Genomic DNA, 15,581 nt, shown 5'->3' with positions numbered 1-15,581 from the left:
CCCAGGCTGACCTGAAATTCACTCTGCAGTCCCAGGCTGGCCTCAAATTTGCAATGATATTCCTACTCTACCTCCTGAGTGCTGGGATTAAGGGCATGTGCTACCACACTCGGCTTTTATTATATTTTTATGTATATGTATATATGTTTGTGTATGTGTAAGGTAGGCATGCACATGTGCCATGGTGATACATGGAGGTCAACCTTAGAGTGTTTCTCCTCTCCTTCTACCCCTTTGAGACAGGGTGTCTCTTTACACTTCTGCTTGCAAGCTTCCAGAATCTCCTGGCTCCACCTCCCACTGCCATAGATGCATTTGGATTACAGACATGTGAGCCACTTGGTATCTGTCTTTATGTGCATGCTGAGGAGGATCATATTCAGGTCACCTGACTTACAAGTGTCTTTGACCATGGAGACATCTCTCCAGGCCTTTATTTTTTTTTCTAATATGCCATTACTATAATGTTAGACAAATGAAGGGAACACCCAGAAATCATGAACAGAGAAGAGAACCCATTGCCCCAACCTCACCCATAAGCACACTGACTCAGATGTACATGAGCAATGAGATTTAATGGTTTGCAACATTAGGTGAGCTTGTTACTACAGAAAAGCAATCAGATTCAGATTCTAATTGATCAACACACCGGGCAGGAAATCACAGGCCCGCTTCTGGAGAAGTGAGGCGGTACATGAAGTGAATTATAGGAGTGTTTCTTAGTCTTGAGATCCTGGAGAAGAAGGTCTTGCCAGTGTTCTGAAAGCCCATACTCTGGTAGAGAGCCAGTGCTGCATGCTGCAGTATGCTGACACCCAGGACAACTTCACTGTAGCCCTGGTCCCTTGCAAACTGGAGGACAGTCCTCACCAGAGCTTTCCCTATACCTGTTCTTCGATGCTCCAAGGACACCGAGAGGTGACGTAAGTGTAGCTGCTTCCTCTGCAAGAGGGAAACCTCTCTTGGCATAGCAGCCACAATGCCCACCACCTGGCCCCCAGATTCAGCCACCCAGAAGCAAGAATCACGTGCACTCAAGTAGGTCTTGGTGATATCAGCCATGTCTTTGTGCAAACACAAGAATACATACTTGTCCCAGGTATATTTAGCAAGAAACCACAGAAGAACAAAGAGGGTGAAGCTAGAGATAAGAACCAGAAGCCAGGAACCCAGGACCATGAATACAGTGAGAGGCACTCCAATTAAGAGCACAAGAGTCTGCGGCAGCATAAGCATGTGGTGGAAGGTGACAGAAATATGTTCCTCCATTCCCCTGGTGAACAAGTCCACAACCCTTTCACGATGACTCTCCTCATATATGCGGATGTGATGAGGAGCCATTGGGAAACTTCTGAATCTAAAATCTCAGCATCCACTAGAGATAGCAAGACCTGCCTGCAAGCCTTCTCTGCAGCCCTGCAGAAGAGAGAAGAAACGATGTGAGTGCCCCACTCTTCCCAGGTACCATGAAGTCACTCCTCAATGCTGTTTTTGTCACCCAAGAGGAAGCAGGACACCACCTGTGGTATTCTGAATTCTAGGTCCTCAGCTGGTAGCAATTTGGGACTTAAAGCTTCATGGAGGCAGTGTACTGTTGGTGGCAGGCATATGGGTGTCATAACCAGCTTCCCCTTGCCAGTATTTGGCACAGTCTCCTGTTGCTGTTGTCCATCTGATATTAGCCAGGAGGTGATGTCCACCCTCTACTCATGTATTCGTTTCCCCTGACATCATGGAGCTTCCCCTCGAGTCTGTAAGCCAAAACAAATCCTTTTCTTCCAGCAATGTGAACCTGACTGCAGCACCACCAAAGGGAGCAAGTATAAGAGACCTGATAGGAACGTTACTTTCTCCCCTGTCTAGCTGTGTAATGTTGGGCATGTCACTTAACCTCTGTGGATCTGCTTCTTCAGAACAAGATAATAATATTTCTGGCATTGTGAGCATTGAATACAGTAACTTTCATGAAGCACTGTAGTTTCCCATCTTCTCTACCCTCTTTACCCCAGTTTTGACTCTCTCAGCTTCTTAGTACATAGAGATGGCACCTGCCAGGGTCCCAGCCATTTGATCAAATCCTGTGTTTCCAAGCACAAGGTTCAAAAGTGACTTCTTCCCATTTTTTGTAACAGTTTAGACTCCCAAAACAACAAAAGTGTTAAGCACTGAAAAGAACTTGGCTCCAGAGCTTCCAGTAAGATTGCAAGTCTCTAGGCAAACACAGAGTTCCCAACCTTGGACCCATGTGTACTCACCTACTCCCACAGAGCTGAGAGGGTCTAGGGAAGCCTGAATGCTATACCTCTGACTGCCATCCAAGAAAGAACATCTGGGACCTGTTCCACTTTAGGGGAGCAGACCCAAGTACAGATCTCATTGGCTGGCATGTGGATGTTTGATAATCATAAACCCCAGTGTCAGGGATCTGGGCTGTGACGGAGAAGTGAACCCAGATCCATTCACCTTTGTAATCCCCATTGGATTAACCTGAAAGAAAGTGGGCTCTGGAATGGCGGAGGGGTAATGACCTTCATGGGAAGCCTGTCACCCCTCTCCCTGTCCCCTTCAGGCTGTAGGGATGCTTCCAGCCTCTCTCCTGGAACAGATGGTATTCTCTGAAACCTGCCCTGGTCCCATGCACACACCTGGCAGGAAGAGGCTGCAGACTGTGCCATTAAACCTGAGCTCATTGTCACAGGCAAGAGTACAGGTCCCCTGGCTCAGCAACAGTCATTCATAGCTGGGCTTCTTACCCAAGCTGTGGTTAAATATAGAAAAGTAGACCCTGGTGAGCTCCACACTGACGTCTCATGCCCTCTCCTTGCAATCAAGCCTTCAGTCATTATGAGGGCACATCTGTGCTTCATGTGTCCTTTTCAGTCTGAGATGACAGCCCCTGGACAGGGGACCACTGCTTGAGCTGGCTGTGCAATGCTAATGCACCATACTTTTTACATGGAGAAGCTACGGAGGCCAACTGGATTCCCAGGGAAGCAATGAGTAGCTGGTAAGCCCTGAACTAAAAGGCCAGCTTCAACTACTTCAAGCTTTTGTACAATGGACTCAATTCCAAGCTGATGCTATTTTAACTGAGGAGCAAAATGATTCATTCATATTCATCTTCACTCATATTCTCTCTCTCTCTCTCTCTCTCTCTCTCTCTCTCTGTGTGTGTGTGTGTGTGTGTGTGTGTGTGTGTGTGTGTGTGTGTGTGACCAAGAAGGCAACAAGCCTCAAGGCAAGTGTTGATCACACACTGTGAGAAACAAGCCCCCAATTACAGATGTGCAGATTGTTATGACCAATGCTTCTGTTCCAGAGAGCTGATGGGAGATAAAATGGAAAGAACATTGTTAAACAAGGCTGAGTTGAATCTTGCCTGCCTCATCAGGACTGTGGGAAGAGGCCAAGCATCATGTCCACAGGGGGAGCTCCACAGAGAAGGGAGTCCATTTGGGGTAGCTCTTGCCTGTCTTAGCAAAGTGCCAAAGGTAAGGCACTTAACTTCTAATTCACTCAGAACCTTGTTGCCACTACCCTGCATCCTGTGGTCTACTTCTTCAAGAGGAAGCCTTGCCTGAATGCACAAAGGAGTCAAGTGGGCTAGCAGAGGTCCAAATGATGTTAGAGTGACAAGGACCAGAGTGAGACCATGAAATCCATGGGGTATGAACAGCTTAGAAGTGCATTCTGAGGCAGTGACATCAGGGGTTAAGATGACTTTGAAGGGGATGAGTGGGAGGAAATCAATGGGGATGAGGCCAGGCCTGGAGAGAGCATCAGGCTCCCATGGGGAGAGGCCAGAACCCATGAAGAATATATAGGGTTACATGGAGTGAAGCCAAGCCTGTGCAGAACATCTAGGATCTGGTGGGAAGAGGCCAGGTTTGGGAAGCTCAGGAGTGGCCTGCAGCCATAAGTGCTACCTGCAGCTTAATCCTGGGCTGGAAATCAGTGGCTGGAAGCCAGGCCCGGTAAAGGTGGTTGCTGAGATTCAGGATGGTGAATTTTTAGTCAGACCTCCAGGTTAAACTTTCTCCTAACACTGGTAAAACCATGAATAGGTGACTGTTCTTAGGACATTTTAATATCCTCTTTGACACTTGAATGTTACACACACACACACACACAACAACAACAAAAAGAATCCGAGGTGGGGATCAGATTAGTTCATATGAACCCAGAAGCAATCTAAGTCAACCACCACAGAAAGAAAATTAGAACTGCTTTGAGATTCCATCTCACAAAATTCAGAATACCTATCATCTAGAAAGCAGATGACTGCAAATTCAGGTGAAGATGTGGGAATTTAAACTGGAATAGACTATGGAAATCAGTATGGAGGTTCCTCAAAACAACTAAAAATAGACCAACTGTATTAGGGTTCTCTACGGGAACAGAACTGCTAGAAGGAATTATTTTTAAATTATCTTTTTTGTTTATTTATTTATTTATTTAAGAGTGACAGACACAGGGAGAAAGACAGAGGGAGAGAGAGAGGATGGGCGCGCCAGGGCTTCCAGCCTCTGCAAACGAACTCCAGACACGTGCGCCTCCTTGTGCATCTGGCTAACGTGGGACCTGGGGAACCGAGCCTCGAACCGGGGTCCTTAGGCTTCACAGGCAAGCGCTTAACCACTAAGCCATCTCTCCAGCCCTAAAAGGGAATTTATTGGATTAGTTTATGGTAGTCCAATAGCAGTTGCAGGTGGGAGATTCAAGGAACCTGGTAGCTGCGCAGTCCACATGGCCAGATGCCTCAGCAGTCCCTATCCAGCACTGCAGATGGCGCTGGAAGGCATGGAGGCTGCCTGAGGAGCCGCTGGGTTTCAATCCACACAGGTCTTCAGTAGATGCTGGTCTTCAGGTGATGCTGGTCTTCAATCCACGCTGGAAGGCAGCGAGCAGCTCCGACAGCCAAGTGGAAGGAAGGGAGGGGCTCTGTCCACACAGAGCTTCCTTATATGAAATCCCCCTCTGAGGGGGGCTGCCCACTCTGGGGGAAAGGCTCACTCTGGGGAAGGACTTCCTCCTTCAGTTAATCCTTTCTGGAAGCAACCGCAAGGATCCACTCAAAAGGGATTTCTGTGGATTACTAAACAGATCAAGTTGTCAACACCTTAACTATCACACCAGCCATAGGATCCAGCTATACACTTCTGATGTACTGAAATGATTCTAAGTAAGCACACCACAGAGATACTCACACATCCATGTTTATTACTACACCAATTACTATAACCAAGACAGGGAACTACTTTAGAAATCCACCTACATCTAAATGACAGGATAAAGAATATATGGTACATATACACGGTGGAATTTGTTCATCTGGGAAGATTAGTAACATTGCAATATGGGCAGGATAGTGAATGGAGCTGGATGTCATTATGCCAAACAAAATCAATCCAATTCACAAAATAAATATTAGGTGTTTTCTCTTTTATGTGGAGTCCATATTTAAATTTATATAAAGTACATAAGCATAGGAGATTATGAGTGGAGGAAAATGTCTAAAGGAAGAGTCTATGGAGAAACAAGAGAAACTATTGTATATGTCATGAAAATAAAATGGGGAAACCATTTGGGGATGAGATGGCAAGAGAAGAAGAGGGAGGTCAGGGAGCATAAAAACTATAATGACATATGTATATAAGAATTAAATTGTGCTGGATAAATGGCTTAATGATTAAGGCATTTGCCTGCAAAGCAAAGGACCCAGGTTCGATTCCCCAGGACTCACATAAGCCAGATACACAAGATGGCACATGTGTCTGGAGTTCATTTACAGTGGCTGAAGACCCTGGTGTGCCCATTCTCTCTCTCTCCAATAAATAAAATAAAAATGTTTAAATATATATTTAAAAAAAATTAAATCTTACTGACTAATTTTTAAAAATAAAGAGAAATAGCTATAAAATAGGGGAGGTAATAAAATACTAACATATGTTAATAACACCTCTTTAAATTTCCCCAGAAGTAGAGTTCACTTCCTGAGAAACTATTAGGCTAGAGCTCTCCACTAGGTGCTTTAGTTTTGGAAATTTAAGACCACAGTTTGCACTCACTCACACATGCAATATCATTCTTTAGAGAAACTATACCAACACTTAAAGCACAGAGCAGAGTCCTCTCAGTATGCCAATGCAGCTCGGCCTGAGGCCAGTGGACTTGCAGGAGCTTGGGTAAGCTTTGAGGACAGAGATGCCAGCATAGCAATGGAGCAGGGAAGGAGCTCCCCAAGCATTGTTTGGTCCTCCCCAGCTTTCAAGCAATACCACACAATGGACAGAGATATTGGTAAAAGGAGTCAAAAGCATTTTCTCTTCACAGATTGTGATATTACAAATTAAAATATGGGCTGTGTAAAGGTGGCATATAAGTTAAAGAATTCAGATATGTAAAATGAGAGTATAAAAGACTGATGTTGACTGTGTTTTGTGTGTGTGTGTTTGGCCTGAATAAAATTGAAATTTATCTGTAAAAAAAGCAAACAGAACCCCAAGTCAAGATGGAGGGCAAGGGGGCTTATAGGTTTTCCAGGCCCTTGTATCTGCTCATGCTCAGTATTTGCTATGGTTTCCCCAAAACCCAGTGACCTTAATCACAATGTGACTTAAATCCCATAACTCTTGTGCTATCCTCAATCAGTCTCCTTCAAACACTGACATTATGGGATGGTGGATGATACCAGCCACAATCTAGGTTGCAGAATTTCTGGTTCCCCTTTTCTCTGCATTTCCAATTCCACAGGTGTTTAGGTGGACATTCTCAATTCCACTCCTATTTCCTTAAGACTAGACGTGTACATTTCTCAACTGAGGGTCATTTTGCCATTATTTTCAGAGTGTCTATCCAAAGGATACTACCCCCTAGTGGAGAGTGAGATCATTGCGTCTCTAGCAAGCCATCCAGGAGTAGACAATAAGGGCCTCTGACAGCCTAATATCCACTTCTCAGAGGAAGAGCAGTTTGTAACAGCAGGTGGAGGATCACTGGGAGTCAAGGACACCAGAAGTTTAATGGTGGTGAAGAGCCCAAGCTCTCTCTATCTGGAACAAGATATAGAGGCACCAAGACCTGAGGCTGAGGGTAGATGATTAGCCCAAGAGCACAAACACCCTAAGAGAGATAAAGGAAAACAGGGGCCAAGAAAATCTACATGGAAATACATGTGGAAGAGCACTAGGAGGCAAATATACTGGCGTCTCAACAGAAAGAGGCAGTGCTTGAGTGAAGGGATATAAGCACCCAGATAGGAATGGAGAATGACCGCTACAGTGCAAGAGCTGTAGAGGTGCGTCATGTGTGGGTAGTGGGTACTACAGAGCATGTGAAGTCCTTAGGGATTTTATCCATAGTTATAAAGGATAAACTATGATAATTCTCTCCCCTCTCCCACTTCCCCCTTCACAAATCCACCCTCCATCATATGTCCTCCCTCATCAATTAGTCTCTCTTTTATTTTGATGCCATCATCTTTTCCTCTTATCGTGAGGGTGTTGTGTTGGTAGTGCCAGGCACTGCGAGGTCATGAATATAAGGCTATTTTATGTCTGGAAGAGTGCATTGTAAGCAGTCTTACCCTTTCTTTGGCCCTTACATTCTTTCCACCACCTCTTTTGCAATGGATCCTGAGCCTTGTGTGATAGAGATGTCTCAGTGCTGAACACTACTCTGTCACTTCTTCTCAGCACTATAGTACCTTCTGAGTCATCCTAGTGGTCACCGCCATCTGAAAAGAGAAGTTTCTCTAACCAAAAATGAGAGTAAAGCCGGGCATGGTGGCGAACACCTTTAATCTTAGCACTCAGGAGGCAGAGGTAGAAGGATTGCTGTGAGTTCGAGGCCACCCTGAGACTCCACAGTGAATTCCAGGTCAGCCTGGTCAGCAAGAATGAGACCCTACTTCAAAAAAATTAAAGTGAGAGTAGCATTAATATATGGGTATGAGGTTTAGTAAGCATAACATATGCATTTAGCCAGACACCAGCAGGCGTTACTCCCTTAGGGCACATGATCTCCCCAGCCATAGGATTTTGACTATGTTTTCAGTAGCAGGCATGTATTCCCTCCCATGGAGAAGGCCTCCAATCCAATTAGAGAACAGTTGGTTTCTCCCATAACAGACATTCCACTGTTGTACCTGTTGGTTCATTTGGCCTAGCTGGCCAAACTTAAGGCTTGCAATGCCCACTGTTGTTATCACCACTGATGACATCTCTCCTACAGGGCTGCATGCAGTGTAGCTTTTCCCAGATTTCTGTCAGCTGGTCCACAGGGAGGAGATTTTTCAGCTCAGCTCCAGCTTGATTGCTCAGTGACCTGCAGCCCAAGCATGTGGAGTCTTCAGCAATAGGGTCTTATCATCTAGTTCTGGTGGGAAACCAAAAGCTTTGGCAATGGTCTGTTATGTTTTGGGGGCCATCAGAAACCTCCCTGGAAGGTATCCCATCCCTGGTACTGAAAATTTTTCCCTCTTACCCATGCTGATCTGAAATTCACTATATAATCCCAGGGCAGCCTCAAACTCACAGTGATCCTCCTAAGTGCTGGGATTAAAGGTGTGCACCACCACACCCAGCTCCTCAGGGTTTTGACATGGAGGACATGAACTCTACATAAGTTGTTTGCAAAAACACCAAGTGTGCATGTTCTGAGTCTCGATTCCCACCACACCTCTTCAGCTAACTATGGGCAATTAAACAAAGCCCAGTTGGAACTTTACTTCCACAGGTACCCCAACTCTGTGGGAGTCCCACTACTCTGACAATGCCTACAACTAGTGACCACAAAGAACTCTATTGCAGCTTCCATATCCCATTCGTGCATCTTTATTCCTTTCTTGGGCCACTTCCTCACTCTTCCCTTGTCAACATACATTTCTAAGCTGACAGCAATTTCCAGAGTAAGATGCTATGAACACAGCTAAATTGGGGACTCTTGTTCCCCCCTCCCCACTTTTTTTTAAGGTACTTTTATTTATTTATTTATTTTTTTTTTTAAAGATATATATATTTATTTATTTGAGAGAGAGAGAAGGGGAGAAACAGAGCACGCCAGGGCCTCCAGCCACTGCAAATGAACTCCAGATGCATGCGCCTCCTTGTGCATCTGGCTTACGTGGGTCCTGAAGATTTGAAGCGGGATCCTTTGGCTTTGCAGGCAAGTGCCTTAACTGCTAAGCCATCTCTCCAGCCCCTACTTTTATTTTTAAGCTGAGAGCAAGTGAGCACCAGGGACTCCAACCCCTGCAAATGGCTGCCAAATGTGTGCACCATGGCATTTGGCTTTATGTGGGCTCTGTGAATTGAACCCAGGTCATTAGGCTTTTCAGGAAAGTGTCTTAACCACCTAGCCTTCTCTCTAGTCCTGTTTTCCTTTTTATGGTGCAATAATAACATTCAAAGACTGAACCTCCCAAAATCAGTGAAGTTCAATGGAGATAGGATAGCTGTGCAACAAACAGCATGTGTGGTTATGGCTCTGTGTGTTTTCTAACAGTTGGCATGAAAAACAGGGTGGTTATGTAAGATTTTGGAACAACTTTTGGCAACAAGATTAAAACGCAGGGGATTCAAGGATCAGTAAGCAGGCAGAGGCCACTCCCATTTTCAACAGACTGTCATTGGACAGATAATAGACTGGCAGAGGTGGCCTTTATGCAAGGAAAGGTGTGGCTCTAACCAGGTCTCTAGTGACTGTTTCTATTTGTTGGTTTATTGAGGTAGGGTCTCACTGTAATCCAGGCTGACCTGAAATTCACTATGTAGTCTCAGGGTGGCCTCAAACTCATAGTGATCCTTCTCCCTCTGCCTCTCTAGTGCTGGGATTAAAGGTGTGTGTCACCATGCCCAGCTCTGAGATATATATATATATATATATATATATATATATATATATATATATATATATATATATATATATATATTCCAAAGAGAGAAAATGGGTGCACCAGTGCTGCTAGCCTCTTGGTGATCCTCTGACTTCAGCCTCCCAAGTGCTAGGATTAAAGGTATGCACCACCATGCCTGGCTCCATTAGGATTTTATTGGGTGACTGTACTTGGATCTGACCACATTCACAATATACCTGCAGTTTACCAACACAGATGTTTCAGTACTCCATGAGCACAGGTAAGGACATGACAACACTGGGATAAGACCTGGCTTAGTGTTTGTCTATGGTTAGACCTTTCAGTACATCCTGACCTCAGGATCCCAGGATAGAAGCTTCCATCCAAACTCCAAGCAAAACTCAGAACTTAGCTGGACATGGTGGCACATGCCTTTAATCCCATACTCAAGAGGAAGTGGTACAAGGATCACTGTGAGTTTGAGGCCACCCTGAGACTACAGAGTCAATTCCAGGTCAGCCTGGTCTAGAGCAAGGCCCTACCTCAAAAAAAAAAAAAAAAAAAAGAAAGAAAGAAAAAAAAGAAAAGAAAAACAAAAACAAAAACAAAAACAAAAAAAAAAACAAGTAACTCATAACTCAGTTCTATGGTTAGAACACAAGTGACCTATCCTGGAGAGGCTGGCTGACAAGACTTCCTGCCTTCTGAAAGGAGAAAATTCATTCTGGAGGAGTTTATGGTGATGGTGACCTGGAGGCAAAGGCAACTACAGGGAAAGCAAAGAGAAGCTTAAGGAGTGTGGAAATTTCCAAGCACAGCAGAGACAGTGCAAAGGTCCTGTGCTTACCTGATCCTGGGAGCAGCCTCACTGCCCGGGCTCTCCGGAGTGACAAAGTCCATGGTTCACTGTTCCAGGGGCACATCCCACATCGTGGTGGTGTTGCTCGTTTGTCAGTGCCAAAATTTTGGGTTCATGTGCTTCTTTCTTTCTTTCTTTCTTTCTTTTTTTTTTTTTTGATTTTTGGTTTTTTGAGGTAGGGTCACACTAGCTCAAGCTAACCTGGAATTCACTATGTAGTCTCAGGTTGGCCTTGAACTCTCAGTGATCCTCCTACCTCTGCCTCCAAGTGCTGGGATTAAAGGTATGTGCCACCACACCTGGCTCTTCTTCTTTGGTATTTCAAGGTAAGCTCTCGCTACAGTCCAGGCTGACCTAGAATTCACTGTGTAGTTTCAGGGTGGCCTCAAACACATAGTGATCCTGCTACCTCTGCCTCCCTAGTGCTGGGATTAAAAACCACAACCCTCCTGAGTACTGGGATTAAAGGCATGCACCACCATACCTGGCTGGGTTCATTTTCTATATCAAATTATAGTGTGTCTATAATACTGAAAAGGTTGAGCTTTATCAACCTTTGTCAAATTTACACACCCAAATGGGTCTTTTTAAGTTCTCAGAATTGTAGAATGAATATTAAGACGAATGCTGATTGAACAGCAAAGGAGACTGTTATGCTTGGCTAGGAATTGAAGTAAAAGATCAACTCACAAATCTAGTTCTCCACCCACTGGGGTTCATGAGGATATAGATAAACAGACAAGGGGATATTGTACATTCAAAACACCACAATAGCATCCTAGCTACAGATGACTGGGCTTCTGTGTGAGAATGAAAATACTTAGTATCAGAGGCCAGTAAGTTGAAAAGGAGACATAAAAGGAAGAGAAAGGAAGGGAGGAGGATACTTAATAGGTTGATATTGTATATATGTAATTACAATGATTGTAATGGGGAGGTAATATGATGGAGAATGGAATTTCAAATGGGAAAGTGTGGGGGAGGGGATGGAGGGAATTACCATGGGATATATTTTATAATCATGGAAAATGTTAATAAAAATTTATTTAAAAAAAATAAAAAAAAAAAACACCACAATACGATACTTGAGTTCTTTTTAACTATCTACACTTCCTCAGCTAAGATTTCTCTACAAATGAACATGGAAGTTACTAGGAGAAACATACAACCTCTTCTTTAAAAAAAAAAAAGTAATATATTTCATTTATTTATTTGGGAGAGAGAGAAAGAAAGACTTAGAGAAAGAAAGAGAAAGAGAGAGAATGGGTACGTCAGGGCCTCCAGCCATTACAAACGAACTCCAGATGTGTGCGCCTCCTTGTGCATCTGGCTTATGTGGGTCCTCGGGAATCAAACTGGGGTCTTTTGGTTTTGCAGGCAAGTGCCTTACTTGCTAAGCCATCTTCTCCAGCCCCAAACAAGCTCTCTTTTAAAGTAATTAGGAACAAGAGGAAATTTCCTTTCATATTGTTTGTGTTGGGCTTGTGTTATACTTTAGATGTAAATGTCCCCATATAGCTCATACATTAAAGGCTTTGTCATCAGCTCCTGACATTGTTGGGAGGAAGGGTCTAGTTGGAGGGAAGTCAATTATTAGGGGTACAACTTGAAGACTATATTAGAGCTCCAGCATCTTTCCTCGTCCCTTCCCTCTCTGTTTCCTGGTCATCATTGGTCAGCAGTGTTACTGCACTTGACCCCACAATGTTGTTCTCCTTAACTCAGCCCAAGCAATAAGGCTAAAATACCATAGACTGAAACCTCTGAAACTATAATCCAGAGATCATTTTTTCCTTATAAAATGATGGCAAAGGTAGAATAAATAAGTAGCTCTGATGTCCAAAAGTCTGACAAAGGGACCCAAGACCCAATTTCAGGGGTAAGGTAAAGAAAAAGAATACTAAACCATAGGTATCTGTCTGTTTTTGAAAGGAGGAAGGGAATGGCATCTGTATGGCCCTGTATCAGAGCTGTGTGTCTTCTTTATAGTTTGTTTTGTGGCAAGCAAGTAAAATTTGGGATTTCTTTATGGTATTTGACATGTGTACATTACTGGATCTTGCCCATTTGCCATCATCCACTACCTTCCTTCACCATGAGAGCCTTGTCTTTAGAAAGCTAGTCATTGTAAATGGTTCCTCTGGCCCTTGGAGACATGTGTCAGCCTTTAGATCTAGCAAGCTCTGTCAACTGTGCACCAGCACAAGCTTCTTTAGCAAATCACCCACCAGATGGGGACTACCTCACAGGACTTGGGGGGCTGGCATTTGCTCAATATCTCCCTGCCCCCTCCTGCACCAGTCAAGACTGGCAAAGTGTGTGTCCTACAGAGGGGTAGCTAGAGAGAAATACTGGGGAATGCATTGTCATGGTGTTGGTTTGCAGAACTCTGGCACTGCCTGAGACTCCGGGGTCTTCCCATGGGGCCTGGGGTTGGCAAGCATTGAGACAGAATGTGGAACTCTCCTTTGAGTGCCAGGAAAGGAAGCCAGGGTCTTGAGCATGAGGCCGCTGACATGTCTCAACTCTCATAATGCTCACATGCCTCACTCCTCTTTACACAGCTGTCACCCTGCCAGGCCTGGGTCAGGAACCAAACAAGTCCTGAACAAGCTGAGGAACAGTGGCAAGATCAAGTTATTTAGGTGCAATGTCATCAGAGGGCACACTGTGGGGCAATGCTCAGACCTTATATGAACTACGGAGGCGGAATCCTTGATTTCCTTTTGCTTCCAGCCAACTAACCTGGAGTCCCCAGGACCTCATTTGGGGCTCTGCAAGGAATCAGGGGTTGAGCCTGGCCAAAGCTTTTGTCTATGCAGTTGGAGCCATCCATGGGACCTCTGGACAGGAGTTGTCCATGTGCCTGGGCCCCAGGCCAGTCTGGGCTACAGGGAGGCTCTAAACATTGTCACCATTCCCTAACCTCTTTCCTAGGTAGGTCCCTTCTACTCTCTCAGAGCTTCTGATAAAAGGATAAAAGTACCTCAGTTTATCCTGGTCTCAAGGTTCCTTCAGACAAGAGGTGGGGGATGTGTTTCAGCTAGGCCTCCCCACTGGACTCCATGAAGAATTCCCTTTATTCCAGCTCCTTGGCCATCCTGTTTCTTCCCTGTGCAGATCTTCCCTCAGCCCATCTGCTTGCTTTGATGCTATAGATGGATATTTGTTCCCATCTTCCCATGGTGATGTGTGGTGGTTTGATTCAGGTGTCCCCATAAACTTAGGTGTTCTGAATGCTAGGTTCCCAGCTGATGGAGATTTGGGAATTAATGCCTCCTGGAGGGAGTGTATTGTTGGGGGCGGACTTATGGGCTTTATAGCCAATTTCCCCATGCCAGTGTTTGGCACACCCTCCTGTTGCTGTGGTCCATCTTATGTTGGCCAGGGGGTGATGTCCACCCTCTGCTCATGCCATCGTTTTCCCCTGCCATCGTGGAGCTTCCCCTCGAGCCTGTAAGCTAAAATAAACCTCTTTTTCCCAGAAGCTACTCTTGGTTGGGTGATTTCTAACAGCAATGCGAACTGGACTGCAACATGATGCCCCACAGAGATTCGATCTCCTGGTTCTGTGGTACTCTTCTCATAGTCATTGGGCTCAGATCAAACCTGGCTCCTAGTAGGTTCTCAGTCAATGCACTTAGAAGATTAAACAAGAGACACACAGCATGTGGGACTCAAGGACCACAGAATCTGTATTCATATTTGCCATGAAGCTACACAGCATGAGCTTAAAATGACTCTCCCTCCCTTGTAAGGGCCCTTCTAAGAAATTCTTGTTTTAAAATGTTATTTATTTATTTATAGATAGATAGGTAGATATATAGATAGATAGATAATGAGAATAGGTAGGCCAGGGGTCCTAACCACTGCAAACAAACTCCAGATATGTGTGCAACTTTGTGCATCTGGCTTTACCTAGGTACTGAGAAATTGAACCTGGTGCATTAGACTTGGCAGGCAAGCACTTTAAACTCTGAGCCATCTCCCCAGCCCCTTTCTAAGACATTCTATTTGGATTACCAGTTTATATTCTGCTGACAGGTTCTTAACCAGCCATACCTCCAACCCCACACAAGGAAGATACATGCTGACAGTTGAGCTGCCTGGTGGAGTAATTATAGAATCCATATTCAAACAAATCAGAGTTCAACTCCTGGCTCCATCTCCATATGTGCCTTCACCTCTCCATCCCCTTTCATACTTGTACAGTTGGGTTCAAAATGGCACTTCCCTCTGGCTCTACACAGTCACTTTGTCCTTAAGAGAACTCCATGAACAGCTTTGCTCCTCTCTCTTTTGTTTTTTTGTTTTTTTTTTTGGTTTTTTTTGGTTTTTTTTTTTGGTTTTTCAATTTATGGCCTCCCTGGTAGTTCACTATGTAGTCTCTGTGAGGCCTCTTTTTTCTGCCTCCCAAATGCTGGGTTTAAAGGCATGCAAAACTACGCCCAGATTTTCTTATCTTTTATTATTATTATTATTATCATTATCATTGCTTCTTTTATAAAACAGTTGTACTCTTAGCCTTCATCTCTCCACCTCAATTCTCCAGTTGTTCTTCCTCAGTGGGATTATTAGTATTTACTATGAGAACCAAGAGGCCTCAATCAGTCTCTGCAGGGGTGGGGATGCCTCAGGCTATTCCATGCACCTTCCTGGCCTTAAAATCTTTCTTACCCCTCTCTCACAATGTTCCCTGAGCCTTAGTATGCAAGATAGAGATCTGATTTAGAGAGATCTGATTTGTAGAGTTCACTGTAGGCTCTGGATATCTGTTTTCATGCAGTTTGAATAAACATAACGTCTGAAGCCACCATTTCCTTGGAACTTTTAAAAAAAAATATTCCATTTATTTATTTGTGTGTG

At 44.4% G+C, this 15,581-nt stretch overlaps 1 protein-coding gene across 1 annotated transcript; it reads right to left on the bottom strand.

Moving 5' to 3' along the window:
• Positions 1–660: 660 nt before the first annotated feature.
• Positions 661–1,341, bottom strand: LOC101604795 (N-acetyltransferase family 8 member 3-like). The gene has a single exon (XM_004668230.1). It carries the CDS (start codon positions 1,339–1,341, stop codon positions 661–663), a length of 681 nt encoding a protein of 226 aa, XP_004668287.1.
• Between the last annotated feature and the right edge of the window lie 14,240 nt (positions 1,342–15,581).

The sequence above is a fragment of the Jaculus jaculus genome, chromosome 6 (assembly GCF_020740685.1).
Source record: "Jaculus jaculus isolate mJacJac1 chromosome 6, mJacJac1.mat.Y.cur, whole genome shotgun sequence".
NCBI lineage: Eukaryota > Metazoa > Chordata > Mammalia > Rodentia > Dipodidae > Jaculus > Jaculus jaculus.
This window is presented reverse-complemented; position numbering and strand designations above follow the sequence as displayed.